Here is an 18,952-nt window from a genome sequence, read left to right as displayed (position 1 = left end):
CCCACGGCCATCACGATCCACTGGGCATTTCCCTGGCCTGCCCAATGGCCAGTTGACTGTAGGTGGCCAGGTTTTTATAAACTGCTCAAAAATGGATTAACACTGAAAGGATGGACAGTGCCAGGGGACTTTAGACACCATAGCCAGTTCAATGAAATAAAGTGGTTTAGTGCCTACAGTTTCCCTTTAAGAATGCACAAACAAATCTTTTAAAACCATCAGAGTGGCCTTTAATTCAGTGGTAGGCAACCTGGTCACTTCAGATGCTGGACTACATCTGCCTGATGCTTTTCCAGCATTACAGATGTATGAGTATTACTGGGGATATTATCCACATCATCTGGAGTGCCAAAGGTTGCCTACCCATGTACTAATTCAAACCACATGTAACACGGAGAGAAAAGGACAGATGTGAATTTAAGCAATCTTAAAATCATGCAAATGAGTTAGCTTCTAACGCTAATTTTACCAGCTTTGCCTATTTTTCAAAACCTATCACTGCAGTAAGCGTTATACCTATCTCTGCTCCATTCTTCACATTTCAACTCTGTCTACTTAGGTGAAGGAACGAGGGATTGTCAATTCTCCATATTTTTCTTTACTAGAACCATCCTTCATTTAGTATTTAACCAGGATGTTGGATTTTTGCTCTGTATATTTTTCATAGATGAAAAGTATATGGAAAAATGTCATCCTTCCATGTAATGTGGTGTTTTGGATGCTTTAATATCCAAGTATTTCTAGCCTTAGTTATTTTTTTGTCATTGAGGTTGTCTGGCTATCCAGACATCTCTTTTAGACACATCTGGCTTACAGGCTGTCTGTTAAAGGGAGTCTCGAGTATCTCTGTAGAATCCTGGAGTGCCCCCAATCCCACGTCGCTGAAGGGTTTAAAACCCCTTTAGACACTTACCTGAATCCAGCGCTGATGTCCCTCTGCGCTGGATCAGGCTCTGCCCATGCTCCTCCTCTGCCAACATCCACCCGTGGGGGACACCCACGCGCGGATTAGATCATCTCATAGGAAAGCATTATTCAGTGTTTTCCTATGGGGATTCCGGCGATGCTGGAGGTCCTAATGCATAGCGTGAGGATGTCCAGCGTCATTTAGACAACTAAAAGTCGTCTAAGAAGCCGGAAGTCCCACCAGTTGCTGTCTGGTAGACAGCCACTAGAGTAGGACTAACCCTGCAAGGTAATTATTGCAGTTTATGAAAACTGCAATAATTAGACTTGCAGAGTTAAGGGTGATGGGAGTTGGCATCCAGACCACTTTATTGAGCTGAAGTGGTCTGGGTGCCTACAGTGTCCCTTTAATGACAATTAGTTACTCAAGTTGTACTAAAGTAAATAGAGTAATCTTTTATTATGTTAAATAAAAAAAACAAAAGCCTTATCAATAGTTTGGCAATTCGCTCTTTTGTATGTATCAACAGTACATCATTTATAGTCACACCTTAGACCAGGGGTAGTCAATTTCATCCCTACCGCCCACAAGTGGGCGATTTGGAATTTCAGGTGGGCGGTGGTGGGTTCTGCAAAAAACGCCCAGTGGGCCTCGATGGGCGTGGACCAAGGTTGGCAGCGGAGATCCTTTCATCTCCCCTGCCGGCCCATGCAGAGCCAGCCTTGCTGTAAGCCCTCTCAGGCTGCTGAGGAGATGAAAGATCTCCCTCACTGGCCTGTTGGATCTCTGTATCCAGCAGAGGTAGGGAAGTGCCTGGAAGGCTCTGTGTTACTCTGCGAGCAGGCTGGTTGGAGCTTTGCTGCTCCCTACCATGGAAATGCTCCAATACACACACACAGACTGTCCCCTCACAAACAAACACAGACTGCCCCCTCACAAATACACAGACTGCCCCCTCACACACATACACACACATAGACTGTCCCCCCCACACACACTCTACACCTCTCACACACATAGACTGCCCCCCTCACACACACTGCAACCCTCACACACACCACCCCCTCACACACACACCGCCCCCTCACACAGACACACACTACACCCTTCACACAAAAACACACACAGCTCCCTTCACACACACACACACAGCAACCTTCACCCACATACAGCCCCTCACACACACTGCACCTCTCACACACACACTCACACTCACACTACACACAAACACACACTCACAGCACCCTTCACACACACACACAGCACCTCAGACACACATAGAAAAAAAGTAGAATGTAAGTACATATTTTGCCCTTGCGCTATAAAATTAGTTACTGTGGCACTGGTGAGCTTTAAGGAAATTTTGCCATCAACAAAGATGCAAAAGTGGGCGGTAGGTATTCAAAGGTTGACTATCCCTGCCCTTGACTATGATTAGTGTTTTTGTAGCCTATTGGTTATAATGGCTTCCTCTGTGGTTACCAACCATTCTCATATTAGTGGCTTGCTGGTAAAGTATAGAAACACGTTTTACCCTGTGTGACCCTGTGTGATTGGCCGTTAGAACGTAGTGACAGGTTTTTTGTCAGTAAGATGTATAGAGATTTAGTTGTCATTAACCTTTTTACACCAGGCCAGGGACTGTTTGTTAAGTTTTTTAGGTTAGTAGCAGCCGCTAATTAGGAATGACAAGGCTGAAAATCGGTTGTTAAGTAGTGGTTATAGTGCACATAGAAAATAATGGAAGCTGTTAGCTGCATCTTAGCAAATTACACTGTTTCTACTTGTGAAATTTCGCCATTGTAACAGCTGTTACTCACTAACAATCGTTAGGTGCATTTTAATGTTTAGGTGCTGATTGCTAAAAAGTAACAACAAGGTTGTAAATGAGCCCATATTTTGTAGAATCTCACGTTTGCCATGAGCTGTCTCATTGGTCTTAGCTGACCCATGATTGAGCATGAGAATCAAAGGATCAGACTTAGACTTGCGCATGTTAGAAAAACCCAATTTGAACCAATTCACTTGAAAAACTGCTTGATTTTGGCAACCAGATTTGACTCATTCCCCGTTTTAATTAGATGTCAATTGATTCAGACAAGCTAGTACCAGTACTTGAGCACTATTACTAAGTAAACCTCTTCTACCTGCTCAAAGTGGTGAGGAAATCAGCAATTCTTGTATCTTCTGTATAAATGCTCATTTGGTTCACAATCGGCTAAGATAAAAGGCATTTCACCGTTAAACATATAACGTGTCCTATCAGAGGGATTCTCTGGTACATGTACATTTCTGTCTATTTTCAGTTTACACATGAGAACATAAACTTAACTTTCCAGTTCGTTTGAATCTGTAATAACGTTTCTTTATAGTTATTTCTCAGGAAGTGTATCTTAGAAATGAAATTATGAGGAGGTTTGAATCTCACCAAATGACTTCTTCTCTAATGACCATGACCTTGTTCTGCTTGTCTTGAGTTTACAATCCAAACCATTTTACGTGTTATTTTATACTGACATATGTGGCATTACATTTACATGTCAGAAATCCTACACTTTATGGTTTTTATCTAACTAGGCACGTTGTATAAATGTCAGGAATACTACTTGATCCAGCAAGTAGAATTGTGTCACACAGATGACTAATAAGTAGCGTATTACCGGGCCTTAGAATGGCCGGACTAACGTACCAAAGAATAGTCAGAAATAGCCGAGGTCAGGGGACACAGAAAGGGACACAACGATAAAGGAAAGTCAGAGGTCATGGATACCAAAATACAGGGAAGTCAAAATCAAAAACTAGAAATAAACCCTCAGGAACACACTCTCAGGAAACCACGACAGGGCAATGAGGAAAGGTAATATGCTTAACCTTTCTGATTGGATGAGATCGTTCTTTGACCACAAAATGTGCACGCACGGCGCGTGCGTGATGTCACATGCACGTCGACGTCGTCAATCACGTGAGTGGACGTGGGGGTACAATTTGCCATGGATCCGCAGCGGCCGGCGTCCATCAACATGCCGCAAGTGTCAGTCATGTAGACGCACGACCGCTGGGTGCAGAGACCGCAAGGTGAGGAAGAATATGTTACAAATAAATTAGCTTTAATGGCTAGATCTCGACTGACGAGCATGGAACTCTTTACCTTTTGTATTGGTCTGTGTATATTGTACTGTTTTTATTCCCCAGTTGTACAGCACGGTGGAATATGTTGGTTATTTATAAATGCCAGTATAAATACATTTGTAGAAAATAATGCCCACACACCTTTGTCTATGAGTTCAATCTTTCTTTTCCTATGATGTATGACAATAAGGACAAGTGTTTCTTTAATTTAAATGAAGATCTATTACTATGTGATAGCAAAACCAACACACAGGGTTACATCAGTAACTTGCAGAGATAGATGTACAGCTTGTAGGTAGATTAACACTCAGTAACCATGATGTAACAAGATTTCAAATGTGTGTGACAAGATGTAAAATTGATGTAACAAGATTTTGGGCAAAAGACAGGTTATATATATAATCAAATGGCTTCATATCCTGAACACCATTATGAGCAGCGCTACAGAATTTGATGGCGGTATATAAAGAATAAAATAATAATAAATTATATTAATGAGTCTTAATAATGGCGTAATAGTAAATAAGACTTGATTCCTTCTATTATTATTATTAGTATTTATATAGCACTAACTTATTCCGCAGCAATAACAATAATCGGACAATAACAAAATGTTACAAGATCAATCGGTAGATGAGGCCCCTGCTCAAACGAGCTTACAGTCTAGCTCAAACACGTAAAAACGGTCAATAGTGTAATCTTGATCTTCAATGACATTGCAAAAACAATCTGTCAACTTCTAAACAAATTGGGCTTTTATGAAATAGAAAAGCAAAATAGAACATGTGTCCTCCTTAACAGCAGATGTGTAAACAGTTAACGGTGTGATATTGAGCATTAATTAGCTATTGCAACTTGTAACCTCGTAAATAGAAACATTCTTCTACTAAATAGAGAAAGGTTATAATCGGAGAATCTGACTGGTGTGGTGACCTCTTGAAATATATATATTAGCTTCACTTTAATTAATTCAAATCTTAGTGCCACTGCAATAGCGTACTCACATATAGGGTCCAAGAGTGAGAGTCCAACTTTTGTGGGACAGTCCCTGAATTTTTGGATATGTCCTTGCAAAAATGGTTTCAAGGACCTTTCACACATGTTTAAATCTGCTGGTAGGAAACAGATAGTAGGACAATGCATAGAGTGCTTCAGCAGTGATTCATGCATGATCTGACTTGACTGGGCAAGCTGTCAGTTAGCCTGGCCATCATCTTTACCAGCTGGGCCATCCCTTTGACATGCGTCCCATATCTTCAATAGGCAGATCTACCTCTTGCACAGTACCCTTTAGAGCCTGTTTCTTCCCTGCTAACCTCTGGTAACATTGGCATGTATGGTCACATTTGTGATGTAGGTAAACATAGAACAGGTTCATAGTTATAATCTGAAGTTTCTTAACTCTGTGTCACAATAGCAACTGAATGATGGTATACTGAACAATTTAAATAAACATAATGGGGAGTGGGGGCAATTGTTAATCACTAGTGTTAATTGGGCTGTTTGGTTTTCAGAGCCCCCACGTCCCATTTTTTATTTAAATAATATTTAAATCAACCCTTTACTTATTTACAATCTAGCATATAGAACGTTTCTTCTGAGCAGCTCAGTCTGCCTCTACTGAGGTCATCAAGCTTGATGACTATTTTGCCCAATCAAATGCTTCTAATAGAAATGCAACGTGAATTTTATGTGCATAGGCAACAATTGCTGCAATGCACCAATCAAGTACTTCTCATAGTGAAGCACTAAACTAATGCTTCTCTATGAAACTCATGCAGTGGGTGATAATGTTGAAAGTCAAGAACCGATTCAGGCTCGGCTCTTACTCTGATAGTACCATTTAATAGCTTGCAGGGAGACCGCCTCTAGAGGTGTGTTGAACGCTGCAATGTAATCATATCTCCAAAACAGCAATATTTTACATTGCGGGAGGAAACCGCTAGGTTCACTGCACCGAGACCACTTCATTGATAAGGGTGATTATAGTGGCCCTTTAACACAAAAGATTTACATATCATCAAGCAGTGTGACAAGTATCTTGGTATATCCAATATATCATTTTTTTTTTCTGGCGTTAGCAAACTTCTTATCTTATCTTTTTGTGAGTTTTCCTTGTTAGCTACTCATTAATATGCAGACATGTATCATATATTAAATATTGTGAATAAAATAGAAGAAAACAAGGTGGAATTTCAATGTCCCATGAAATGACGTTGAAGACCCAATTGTCTAATTTTTTTTCTTATTCATTCCTCAGGAACATCGGTTACTCAGCTTCTTGCCAAAGACCTTGACGATGACAAGTTAGTATTCGGAGTTGTGGGAGATGAGGCAACAAAATTTTTTGCTGTGGAAAGTGAGACTGGTGTCGTGTGGCTAAGACAACCCTTGGATAGAGAGGTACGGTCCTGCTCAATATAGTCTAAACAATTAGTAATTCATTTATTTTTAAATCTCTCTCAGTTGCCTCTTCAGAAACATTTTTTTTTTCACGATTTCTTCCTATGATCAAAAACACAATTCTGACAATCAACAGCCGTCTGTGATCATGGCAGAAGGATATGAAAAATGTCGCTTTGTTGGGTTTTTGTGTACTTGGAAGCTATGATTTCTTGTCCCTGTTTAGAGATCCCCATTAGGTGTCCGTGTCCCTAAGTGTGAGGGACACCTGATCGACCCCCCCAGACTTTTTAGGCCCCAGTTTATCTGCACAAGCTGCACCACCAGGTTCAGAACTAGACTTGTGTAGTGCAATCATGTAATTTCTTTCAAATCCCTTAGGAAAGAACACAGACATATTTCAAACCCACAGAATTTAGTTTAATCAACTGTTTGGTTTGGCTGAACGTTGAAATCGAAGCATATTTAGTAGAGCCAAAACAGCAACAAAAAGGGGGACTACGACAAGGACTGCTATATTGCCTGGCCTAATGGCTACACAACATCAGCCATTTTTGTAATGCCAATTCAGAGTTGCCAAAATTTAAATATTTTTATATATCTGTATTTAAGAAAAAAATAGAGAGATTGTAATCTTTTGCCTTTTGCTATATGGTATTAATAAAAGATTGGGAGCAGGAGTCATTTCAAGTTCAAAATAGGAGATTTGTACAAAAAGAAAAGGAAATAGTCAGTGGGCAATTAACCACCTACTCACACCTTCCACCCTGCCAAGAATAAAGCTTTCCCACACATCTAGTTGGTAATTCAGGGACGATCCTTCAGTGTTAAAAACACACAGTGCCCTAGCAACTTCTCCAAACTATGTCTGCAGAGGTAACAGGTACTGCAAGAGTCAGCCAGGCAGGGTGAAACCTCCGAGGGTACTCCCAAAGAGCCAAAAGATAAGTTCCACAGGCATTAGTATTCTCTTTTGGCTGCTTCACTTGCTCCCATTAAACCTCCAAGAGTATGAAGACTAAACTTATCCGCTTCACTCTTCTGTCTTGGGGTTATGATGTCGGGAATAGTAGACAATGGCAATATGGTAGGTTCAATGTGCACATCTTCCTTAACCAGCATGCCTCTCTTACTCTGTGAGGCAGTACATGCCTTGTAATTCTCTCTCCATAAAAGACTATTTTACTTTCCCTACCTTTCTTTTTCCTTATGAACTTACACTGAATGCGCTCTTCCCCATCCTACCCCCTAGCGGTTTCGGAGAGTCGGGGGAAGTCGTTAAGACTTCAGCGGGACATAGCTGCAAATCCTCTAGAAGTCCAGTTCGACCGCTATGAGCCTCACCTCTTGGTCAAGTCCCATCCTTGTTTTACCCCACTTCTACTTCATCCAGAAGAGCGCTAATTGGAGGGAAGGTACAATAGACCTTGAGGAACAATTGTTCCCTGAAAGCCAGGCAGAGCTCACTTTTTTCACATACCAGAACACCCCATAAATGGCCAGTCAGAACTTTAACCTGGTGGTGTTTCCCCAATTCCTTATGGATCTGAGCGCTCTTTTGCCAGTATGGACTCTTTTGTTCCCTGGTTTCGCTGCCTCCTGTCTGCTATGTCTGGTAGCGTGTGTGATGTTGGGGCTAGGTGGGTTCTGGGGAATGCTGTCTGGGTTCGATTATGGGTGTCGATGTGGGGCCTGGCCAGTTTACGTGTTTCTGGTATTTGGTCATTGTCTAATCGTCTGTTGGGTAGGTGGTAGGGAGATTGCCAGGTGCTGTTATCGCTGTGGGGTAGAGTGGTGGGGGAGTCTTGCTCCAGGTGGGTACGTTTGGTGGGGCCATCTGGGTCTGTGGGGTGGGAGTCTCTGTCCCCTTGGGCCCTAGAGTTCACGGTTCGGTGGGTGTATCTAGTCCTATATGGTGGCTATGCTGTCCCAGTGGGTTCCGGGGGATGGGGAGGTGTGAGAAGTGAAATGTATGAATGTGTCTAAGGTACTTTCCCCTCCCCAAATCGATTATAGTCCCTTAGTAGTGAAGCACCTGTACAGTATTTGTCTCCTGTCCCTGTGATACTAAGTACATATGTTATACACATCAGTTTGACATTGGTGTATGTTTCGGGTGTGAGGATCATTGGCATATCTTATAATCATTACATTCTGAATGAGGGTGAATTCCCGGGGTCAAATTATATAATACCATTATGTGACAGCTGATATCTGGAGATGTAAGTATAGCACCTTTTGTCTGTAACAGGTCTGGTGCTAGTTTAGGGGAGGTTGGCGTCGCTAGCAGGTGGGGTCTGTTCCATCTGGACCTATTATTTAGATCCTCCAGGCTTTCCTCAATCACAGACATTCGTCCATACAGGTAAGTGATGTCCTGGGCCTGGACTTAGGGTTTGTGGTGAGTTTGGAGTTCCTGACTGCCGCAACGTTGGTGCGTAAGGCCAGTACGTCCATGTCTTCTCTGAGGCCTGCTATCTGCTTGCTTATTTCCGCGGCCACTTGGGCCTTGATGTCGGTTGTGGCATCCCGCAGCATGTTTTGAAGGACCCCTATAGTGAGGCGTGCTCATAGGTCAGGTATGATGTCGTTACCCTTGGAGTCGTAACCCAAATCTTCCGTAGGTTGGGAGTTAGTAAACCTCTGTGAGTCTCCCATTGTGCGAAATAGCGAGGCGACCGATGGCGTGAGTTCCTTTTTTTTCTTACCGCCACCCATCTTCGTGAGGGTTTGGCGGGGTGCACTGAGTGTGTTTAGAGTTGGGGTCTAGATGAATTGGGGGACGCAGATGGTAGCGGATTTAGTGCTTTGGGGAGAGGGAGCTATGGAATCAAGCGTCCGTCTTGCTCTGAGGTTAGGCTCTGCCCCCTAAAGCAACCTATCTTCTTTTCCTGTATGTCCAAATTATCTTGTTGGAACTTCTGGTTTATTAGTACACTTTATATATAGTGCAGCAGAATTTGTTGGCGCTATAAATAATAACTGACACTTGAGTCTAGCTGGCAAGTTAGAATTTTATAGTATTTCTACAATTAGAATTTTAAATATTGTCTGCCAAGTTCTCTTTCCAGTGTTAATTTTATGAAGTACATGTCTCCATCCCCAATTCTTCTACCTTATGATTTGAGAGATTGTGATAATTTTAATCCATGATACTTACCTCCTCTTTATTCTCAGGGTTATCGAAAGAATCCACATTGGTTGGAATTGACTTTTTGTTCTTCCACCCAAACAGTGACCATCTTACCAAGAGATGTTGGTTGTATTAGTAATTTTAGACATGAGCCATGCACTGTACTTACGGCACACATTTTCCAGGCTTTTTCCACACCATAGCATTACTTAAATTCTCTGTGTTTAATGAGGCTTAATTTACTTTATTGGTAATAATCTAGCAATTGCCTGCTTATCGCCCACTTGGCAAGCTACATGTCCATTTATCACATATGTAAAACCTAAATGAGCGCTGAACAATACTATCCAAAAAGCCATTCTGGCATCCTGCGGTTTATGTGTTTATCCATACCAGAGTAAAATGCAGTCTCTCTATAGTCTGGTACTAAAGAAGATATCTGCAGGCAGTGCCTGGGGGCCCGAGATGGATTCACACTGTTCTCCACGAGCTGTGCTGCTCCTGTCTGATAGCAGCGCCTAAGAAGTACTTTCTAAATCACACAGCATCTTCCTTTAGGGCAGTAAATTAGCTAATGAGGGTGATGAGCATTTGAATGCCTGGAGCTAGCCACTTTGTCTGTGGTTTATTTGTGCATAAATATTTCTAATGCTTTAAAGAAATTTTTATTGTAGGAAGTAAGCAAGGCATTAAACGTAAGTGGTATGTTAGAACCTCTAATAAAATGTATAGAGTTCTCATTTTTACGTTATCATATAGTGGAGTTAACAGCATTACACAATCAAGCACACTATCTTGAAATTCAATTTGACAGAACTAGCAAATTTACCATTAGTAGACAGCCAATAAAATAGGTTTAAATCCACCTCTCTATCTTTCTATCTTTCTCTCTCTATATCTATCTCTCTTTATCTTTCTATCTTTCTCTCTCTTTATTTATATCTCTCTCTCTTTTTATCTTTCTCTCTGCCTCTCTCTCTCTCTCTCTTTCTTTCTTTCTCTCTTTATCTTTCTCTCTGCCTATCTGTCTGTCTGTGTATCTATCTATTTATCTATCTGTCTGTCTGTCGCTGTCTATTTATCTATCTATGTCTGTCTGTCTGTCTGTGTTTAAATTCACCCAATTAATCTGTTCACCCTTTGTACATATTTCATGTTCACGGTCTAATTTCTATTTTGCTCTCCTATAAACAATTAGCAAGATCGTCTTTTATTACTTTTATTACTACTACAAATACAGAATGTTGTTTTAAACTGTTGGTTTTATGTGGAACGGCAGATCTGAAATACTGGCAGGAAATCGTTACGATAAATAAACCCCATAGCCATCCAATTGAACATTGCCCTATTACACTGTGTACATCAGACCTGAGTGTTTGTGCTTCTGGGCCCATCATCTACTGCTAGATATGGATCAATAATTAGTATGAAGACTTGACCCAAACACTGTCATTTCTTGGGCTATGTGCTGAGTTTTTGCCCTAAATATCCAATTATTGTCCAGAATAGAATACGTAAATAAAATACATGTTTTTATCAAATATGAGATCCCCTGTAGACATGGTTAGAAGTTACTTGTTACTAGTTGCATTGATTTTAAAGTTACTGAGTATATTTAACAATGAAGTAAAGTATAAAGTGAAGTATTGTTCATTTTTTAATAAACGCCCACCTTGGGACATTCCGTGTCTACTTATCACCACCAAACACCAGCCAGTTCTTCATACAAAACCTTAAAATGTCTCATTTTACAAAAGACGTCAAACTATTTCTTTGTTGTTTGTCTACTACAGAACTATTTCCTTCCCAGCCATCGTAGAGATCTATAGGCAAGCTAGCACAGTGCTGATGAGCCCTAAATGGCTAATTTAGGAATTGCCCCCAAAATACTAGTTATTAAGTACCAGGAAATTAAGTTAAAATCAGACATCTAGGCTGTATATCTTAAATAAAGTAAAAAATAAATAAAAAAATTGTGCACATCTGCATATTTTTCATTACTTAAAGGAACACCATAGCCGCTGTAAATGCTTTATCTCATTGACGTGGTTATAGTGTCTGGAGTCCCCTGGTGTCATCCTTCCATCAGTGGTAAACAGGTTTTAATGTTACATGAGAGTTAATAATAATAATTATAATAATAATGTGAGGCACGTTAGTGATGATGACAGGTGGAGTCGTTGAAGGCAGCGCAGGGAGCCTAGCTCAACGCTGGATTTCAGGTTAATAAAAAACCTTTTTTGCAGATTTACTGCAAAATGTAAAAGCGTGCTTATTAGAAGTGCCCAATAGGCCAATTTAAATAAAAATTTACCCTCCTCCCCCCCATAAAAAAAGGGTTTGGATAATTATTTAAAGTCACAAATGTACCTTTTTTGTATGCATTCGTAAAGTCCTGTTTAATATACCTTGCAAGTGCAAAGACAGAAGTATGGAGATACGCATTTGAAAAATCATCTGTTCCATTTCTGATTGGCTCTCCACCACCGGAAGAAGCATGGTAAACCATCGTTCTCTGCAGATTCATTTGCCGTCACACAGCTTATGTATTGATATGTAATACATTTGTTTTCTTCTATCTTATGTATGTTCTGACCATCGCATATATTTTAAAGGCTGGCTCTGATTGATATTCATACAATTTCTTATTGAACATTATATGTAAATGTGTGCTGGATTCGTCCCTTGCACCATTCCCGATGGTATTTTGCATGTAATTATGCTTTTAGCTAAAATCCAAAGCACTGGAGTCAGAAGATAAACACTATTTCTAATCGTATTATTTTCTCTCTCTTTTCATTTCAGACTAAATCAGAATTCACAGTTGAATTTTCCGTCAGCGACAGCCAGGGGGTATGTGTGACTTTTCCATTTCATCATTGCGTAAAAAAAAATTAAAAAATATATATATATATCTGTGAATGGTAAAACGGGACAGTATAACTAGAGGAGTGATGGCAAGGAGGACCGGGAAGACATTATTTAGGGCCTCTCTTGTATAGGTGGGGACCCAGCAGGGGTCCCAATGAAGAAAAACATGTTCATTTAACCCCTTAAGGACCAAACTTCTGGAATAAAAGGGAATCATGACATGTCACACACGTCATGTGTCCTTAAGGGGTTAAACACTGGCATGAGTTCTTTCAGAATATATGAGACTGGATTATTAATAGAAAACACTCCATAGATCTGGCACAAATATAGACATAATTAGATCTATCTAACGTATGTGTATAGATTGATATATGTGTGAATACTATATATATCTAGAATTTAAGATTATATTTAGTATGGATACCATTTAAAAGGTAGTTGTATTTATAACTGTATAGAGAAAGAAATATACATATACAGAGTTATTCAATAAAGTGAGAATTCAAAGTGAATATAAAATGAATTTAAAATTCTAGGCTGCAATAGATAAGCTGAAAACATAGGAGACTTTTTCCACTTTAATTGCCAGCATTTACCCAATTTAATATCCCAGAGGAAGATAAAGACACACTGGAAAAATATATAGATAGTAAAGATATATAGAGCTGATAGAGACATTCTAGGCACCACTGAAATTATTATGGTACTTTTTAGTCCCCTTACATAGTCCACCGTTCGCTGGGTTTTGATAGGTTTAAAACTGAAGTAGGGGTCCCCAGCCACCTCTCTGCTGCTTAGCCAGGGCGGTTATGGGAGGCAATGATAGGTAGAGACATATGCAATGTATGCTAGCTATACCCTCAAGCAGAGACAAGGGCAGCCCTGGAACTCATTCAGTATCAAAATTAATGAAAATAGTTTAACACTGAACAGAGTGTAGCTTTAAATGTTTACGTAAAAGGATGACACTTAAGGCAATGTGTATTTGCAATAAGATGCAAAAAATAACAACCCCTCACTATGAAAGTAAGAAGAATTGTTACTAGTATTAATGGGACTCTGTAGGCACTGTAACTGCTTCATCTCATTGAAGTGGTTATAGTGTATGGAGTCCCCTGGTGCTGTCCTTCCATTCGGCTTTTAGCCGTTTTTAATGGTTTAATGTTAACAAGTGCCATCAGCAGCCTTCCCCTCGTTGCTATTCCCCTCGCTGCTGTTTGAGCTAATGAGAAAGCATTAGATTGAACAGCAGTGGGCGACTGTGATTGACTGACAGTGTCAGCTGATCGCATTCAGCCTATCACAGCACTGATTGCTGGTATAAATTGGTATGGTTAGAAGGGAGTGTATAATCTCTTAGCCATACCTCCATTAGTGGTCGGGTTGTGTATGGCCAGGGATCCTTATTTAGTATTAAAGTGCTTGGAAATGGTTTACTACTGAATGGAGGGGCAGCGCCAGAGGGCTTCAAACCAATAACCAATTGAATTTGATTAAATTGTTATAGTGCCTACAGTGACCCTTAATAATAATAATAATTATAATATAATATCAAAGCTGGTTTGCTATTGATGAAAGGTGTGTGCTCTTGTTAGTGCTTGCTTCAAAATGTTACTGCAAAATGACCAGTATTTTTATCTGGATACAATTCAACCCACATTAGTCTTTATTACTTTAATCGTGCATTTTTCCACTGAACTACCCCAACTTGCTTTCAGCAGTGTGGTGCTACAAGTCCCCAAATACTCTATGAAACGCCACTGTTGGTGCTACCATATACATGGTGACAAAATCTTCAATAATGTTCTGCTGCTTCAAGCTTTTCTTAGCCATTGTATAAAATGCATCGCTTATAACATGGTGTATGTTTCCACAGGTCATTAAAGGCAAAGTAAATATTCAAGTTGGTGATGTCAACGACAACGCTCCAACATTTCACAACCAGCCATACACTGTGCGCATCGCAGAGGTACATCTGACTTGACAATACATTGTGTGAATATGAGAATGTTGGATTTTTGGATTTTGTATACTTTCACAGTAAATAGCATATAAAATATTAGGCCAGTGTTTAATTATTGAAAAAAAGTTTCAATTTTTTTTAACCTTTAGAAATCTTAACGTTTAAAGGTGAATTGTCAATACCCATGATTTTAGATATCATATCTACTTATTTCTATAATGACTAAATATGTTTTTTTTTACGTGTAGAAAATAAAATTGATTATAAAAATTCAAACCCATTTTTTCTCCAACTGGGCGACGCCATCTTAGCTCCCTGTCAGTCATTGCTATATGTTCTGTTTTCTGCGTTTGGCAGTCAGCATAGAGAACACATTCAGAGAAGAGGGACAATGTAACAGTGTTTTCATTTCTCCTATTCATTTGCAATGCTCGCCCTTGCTTTGCCTTGTCTGAACTGGATTATGATATCACTTGCAATTCTTTATTATAAATTTAACATAAAACAGAGGAATACCTGTTACGTAGCAGCAATGTATTTTTCATTCGATAAAAAAAAAAAAAAATATCTCAATAAAAATTGTAATGTGAAGAAAAATGGAGCGAGCATCACATAAAAAAGTTATTACAAGTCATAGGTGATTCAGTGGTTTAAGTCAATGGTGTAAATGCCATAGAATGACGCCAAGTTAAAGATGTGGCACGGCCTATATAAAGGTAATGTAATTATCAAACAAAATGTAATGTAGGGAAATGTTATTTTTTCTTATATGGTGGTCCTTGTCCACAAACCATACCATATTGACACCCAGCATCAAATGTATCTATTGTACTTTTTCGATTTAGAGCACTACATTGCTACTCAGATTGCTCGAGCATGGGTTCAGTAAGCCAATGACATAAAAGAAGCCAAAGGCATAATGCTCTGTGAGACTCAGAACATTATAAATATGGGTCAATTGAAGAGTTTGAGGAGTGTGAAGAGTGTGGAAGGATGAATCTTCACCTGTGTAGCCAAATATCCCTGCACTGACTCTGAACTTGACTGATGGCTAAGGTCAACTTATTATGTATTTTGTAGTGATTGCGATAGAAAGGGAGAAGGCTTAAAAGGATAGTATTGGCATTAAAACAAGTTTAGTTTAATTAAGTAGTAATTGTGTATAGATTATGTTCCTGCAATCTCATTGCTCGAATTTCTGCAATTTAGGAGTTAAATCGTTTTTAGTTTTTTGTTTATGCAGCCCTAGCCACACCTCCCTTGGCTGTGACTCAGAGGCTGCGTGAAAATAAAAGGTTTACTTTTGTATCAGATGTTAACTTACTTCATCGCCTGCTCTGTAAATTGAACTTTAATCACACACAGGAGGCCCCTGCAGAGTCTAGAAGGCTATTAACAGAGCAGGAGATAAGACATTCTAAATTAAACAGACAGTGCAATAAATGAAGTTTAAACATTAGATGTCTCTTTAGAGGAAGTGTTTAGAAAGGCTGTGCAAGTTACATCGAGGGAGGTGTGACTAGGGTTGGATAAACAAAGTGATTTAACTACTAAATGGCAGACAATCGAGTCCTGATCTATACACCAAAACTCCTTCATTAAGCTAAAGTTGTTCTAGTAACTATAAGCTAGTTAACTTTCTGAACTTTTTACCTTACCACTAACAGAATCCTTTTATTGAAAATATAAAATAAATAGCCAATGACTTGATTCCAAATTAGGTGTTAGCTTGTTTTTCTCTTGTTCTCTTTTCTATGACTAACCTTTGGAGGCTAAAAAAATATACAAGTATTAAAAGCATTAGAATCCCTTTCCCGCACATATATTACTTAATTAGGATTCTGTTGGTCTAAAAAAATGTCATCTTGATCATTACCTCTAGTGGTATAAACTAGAACATAAACTATATATAATAAACTATGTAGCACGCTGAGGGCTGCCATTAGTTTATTATCACATTTATATTTTCTGGTCACTGACCATGATTTGAAGTTGAGCTGTGTTCTAATTGGCTAAAACCACCAAACAGCAAATATACATACTGCTTCAATTTTATTTTTAGTTTCTCGCTCCCTCTCTTTTTGCGTTTCTTGATGTCTGTTTTCTCTAAAATGCATATACATGTCAGCCAGTAAACTGAGTAACAATCAAGTTTCATTATTTCTACACACATTAATGGTAGATTATGTCAGTGTACACTTTTTTGTAAAATATTTAATTTTTTTAAATGAATTTATTTTTTAATAGGCATTACGTTACTTCTACAAAACCACTTACCGTATATACTCGAGTATAAGCCGAGTTTTTCAGCACATTTTTTTTGCTGAAAAAACCCAACTCGGCTTATACTCGAGTCAATAGTCTGTATTATGGCAATTTGCATTGCCATAATACAGACTGGGGGCTGTGGGGGCTGTCAGAGCTGTAACTTACCTGTCCTGCAGCTCCTGTCAGCTCCCTCCTCCTCCGTGACGTCAGTTCAGCACCTCGGTCAGCTCCCAGTGTAAGTCTCGCGAGAGCCGTGGCTCTCGCGAGACTTACATTGTGAGCTGACAGAAGAGCTGCAGGACAGGTAAGTTACAGCTCTGACAGCCCCCCACTCCCCCCCACTGAACTGCCAATGCTGGACCACCAAGGAAGGAGAGCCCCCCTCCCTGCCATATATCAAGCAGGGAGGGGGGACGAAAAAAATATATATTGATAATAATAATTAAATTAAATAATAATGAAAAAATAATAATGAAATTAAATAAAAAAAACAATAATAAATAATAATAAAAAAAAATTTAAAATAAAAAAAAATAAAAAAATTGCCCACCCCCCACCAAGGCTCTGCAACACACACACACATACTGCACTCATACACACACTGCACTCATACATACACACTGCACTCATACACACACACTGCACTCATACATACACACACACTGCATTCATACACACACACTGCATTCATACACACACACTGCATTCATACACACACACTGCATTCATACACACGCACTGCATTCATACACACACACTGCACTCATACACACACGCTGCACTCATACACACACGCTGCACTCATACACACACGCTGCACTAATACACACACGCTGCACTCATACACACACACTGCACTCATACACACACGCTGCACTCATACACACACACTGCACTCATACACACACACTGCACTCATACACACACACTGCATTCATACACACACACTGCATTCATACACACACTGCATTCATACACTCACACTGCATTCATACACTCACACTGCATTCATTATACACACACTGTAAATAAATATTAAATTAATATATTTTTTTTAGGATCTAATTTTATTTAGAAATTTACCAGTAGCTGCTGCATTTCCCACCCTAGTCTTATACTCGAGTCAATAAGTTTTCCCAGTTTTTTGGGGTAAAATTAGGGGCCTCGGCTTATATTCGGGTCGGCTTATACTCGAGTATATACGGTATATCCCTTTTTAAATGGAAAGTTTTAAACCTAAACCATAGGGTGTTCATGTTGTTTATAATTTATCTTATCAATAAAGTTTTAACTACAATTTCACTTACTAGTAAATCCGTCTACCAACCAACGGGTCTTTAATGAGTAGCTTGAGTGGTAGCTGTTAATTAATACTGATTACTACAGCTACAAGATCCTGAATGGGTGGTATTTAATGTGTTTGTTGATTAAATTATATAGTTCAAGCTTTGAGTGCTTTTTTATTCGACACATTGCCATTGATTCCACTAAACACCTGCCTGCCAACTGCTGAAACTTTAACCAATAGAAACTTATGGTAAATAAAGCAAACTTTGAAATGTGATGTGAGGGTCCCTAAAATATTACCAGAGTAGTCACGTGATTAGTCCCTTCTATTCAAAAACAAGAAATGAGGGGTGGTCTTTGATGAGGGATTTGTGACCAGCTGAAGAGGAGCAGTTGGAGCTTACTTAAAGGGGCAGTATTGGCACCATGAACTTTACAACATTAATGGTTGTGATGTCAGGAGTCTTGGCACGGTTTCCTGGTTAGTAGTCAAGCTGATTTTGAAAAGTTCGACACTTAATTGGGTTTCTCAGGCACCCGTGCTCATTTGGGACTTCTGGATTCCCATTCTACTTTTGTCAGCATCAATTTGTGTCCTTATATGGACCTCATTCATCGGCTGCAAGTGTTGGCTAGGGGTCTTCTGGCTCTATAACTCCTACAGCATGCTGTAGTGATTATGGTACTTAGATTTCCCCTATGATATGGTTTTATGTTGTTCACCCTCTTTAGTGAAAATAGGGGCTTGAGACGATAAACATTTTGTATGACAATGCAGAGGATGATACTACAATAGTATGCAGAATCAGAGATAATCCTTTTGTGAAGAATTTTATAGGTTGAGTTAAGAAGTGTATGTGCGATAACTATGAGTTAATAAGAGGTTGTTTCTAATTGACTCTATGTATAGCATTTTTCTAACCTATAAAAAGCTATACATTAAAGTGAGAATGCAAAGTGAATTTTCAATTTTAGTTTCAAGTAACCA

General features: G+C 39.4%; 1 protein-coding gene across 1 annotated transcript in view; it reads left to right on the top strand.

The window, feature by feature from the left end:
- Positions 1-18,952, top strand: part of CDH23 (cadherin related 23) — a 909,735-nt gene that overhangs the window by 174,184 nt on the left and 716,599 nt on the right. Inside the window, exons 4-6 of the mRNA XM_063435341.1 lie at positions 6,297-6,439; positions 12,378-12,425; positions 14,323-14,415. Of these exons, the coding sequence (XP_063291411.1) occupies positions 6,297-6,439; positions 12,378-12,425; positions 14,323-14,415 (284 nt within the window). The remainder of the gene's footprint in view (positions 1-6,296; positions 6,440-12,377; positions 12,426-14,322; positions 14,416-18,952) is intronic.

The sequence above is a fragment of the Pelobates fuscus genome, chromosome 10, assembly GCF_036172605.1.
Source record: "Pelobates fuscus isolate aPelFus1 chromosome 10, aPelFus1.pri, whole genome shotgun sequence".
NCBI lineage: Eukaryota > Metazoa > Chordata > Amphibia > Anura > Pelobatidae > Pelobates > Pelobates fuscus.
Note: the sequence above shows the minus strand (reverse complement) of the source record. Positions and strands in the feature narration are given on the sequence as shown.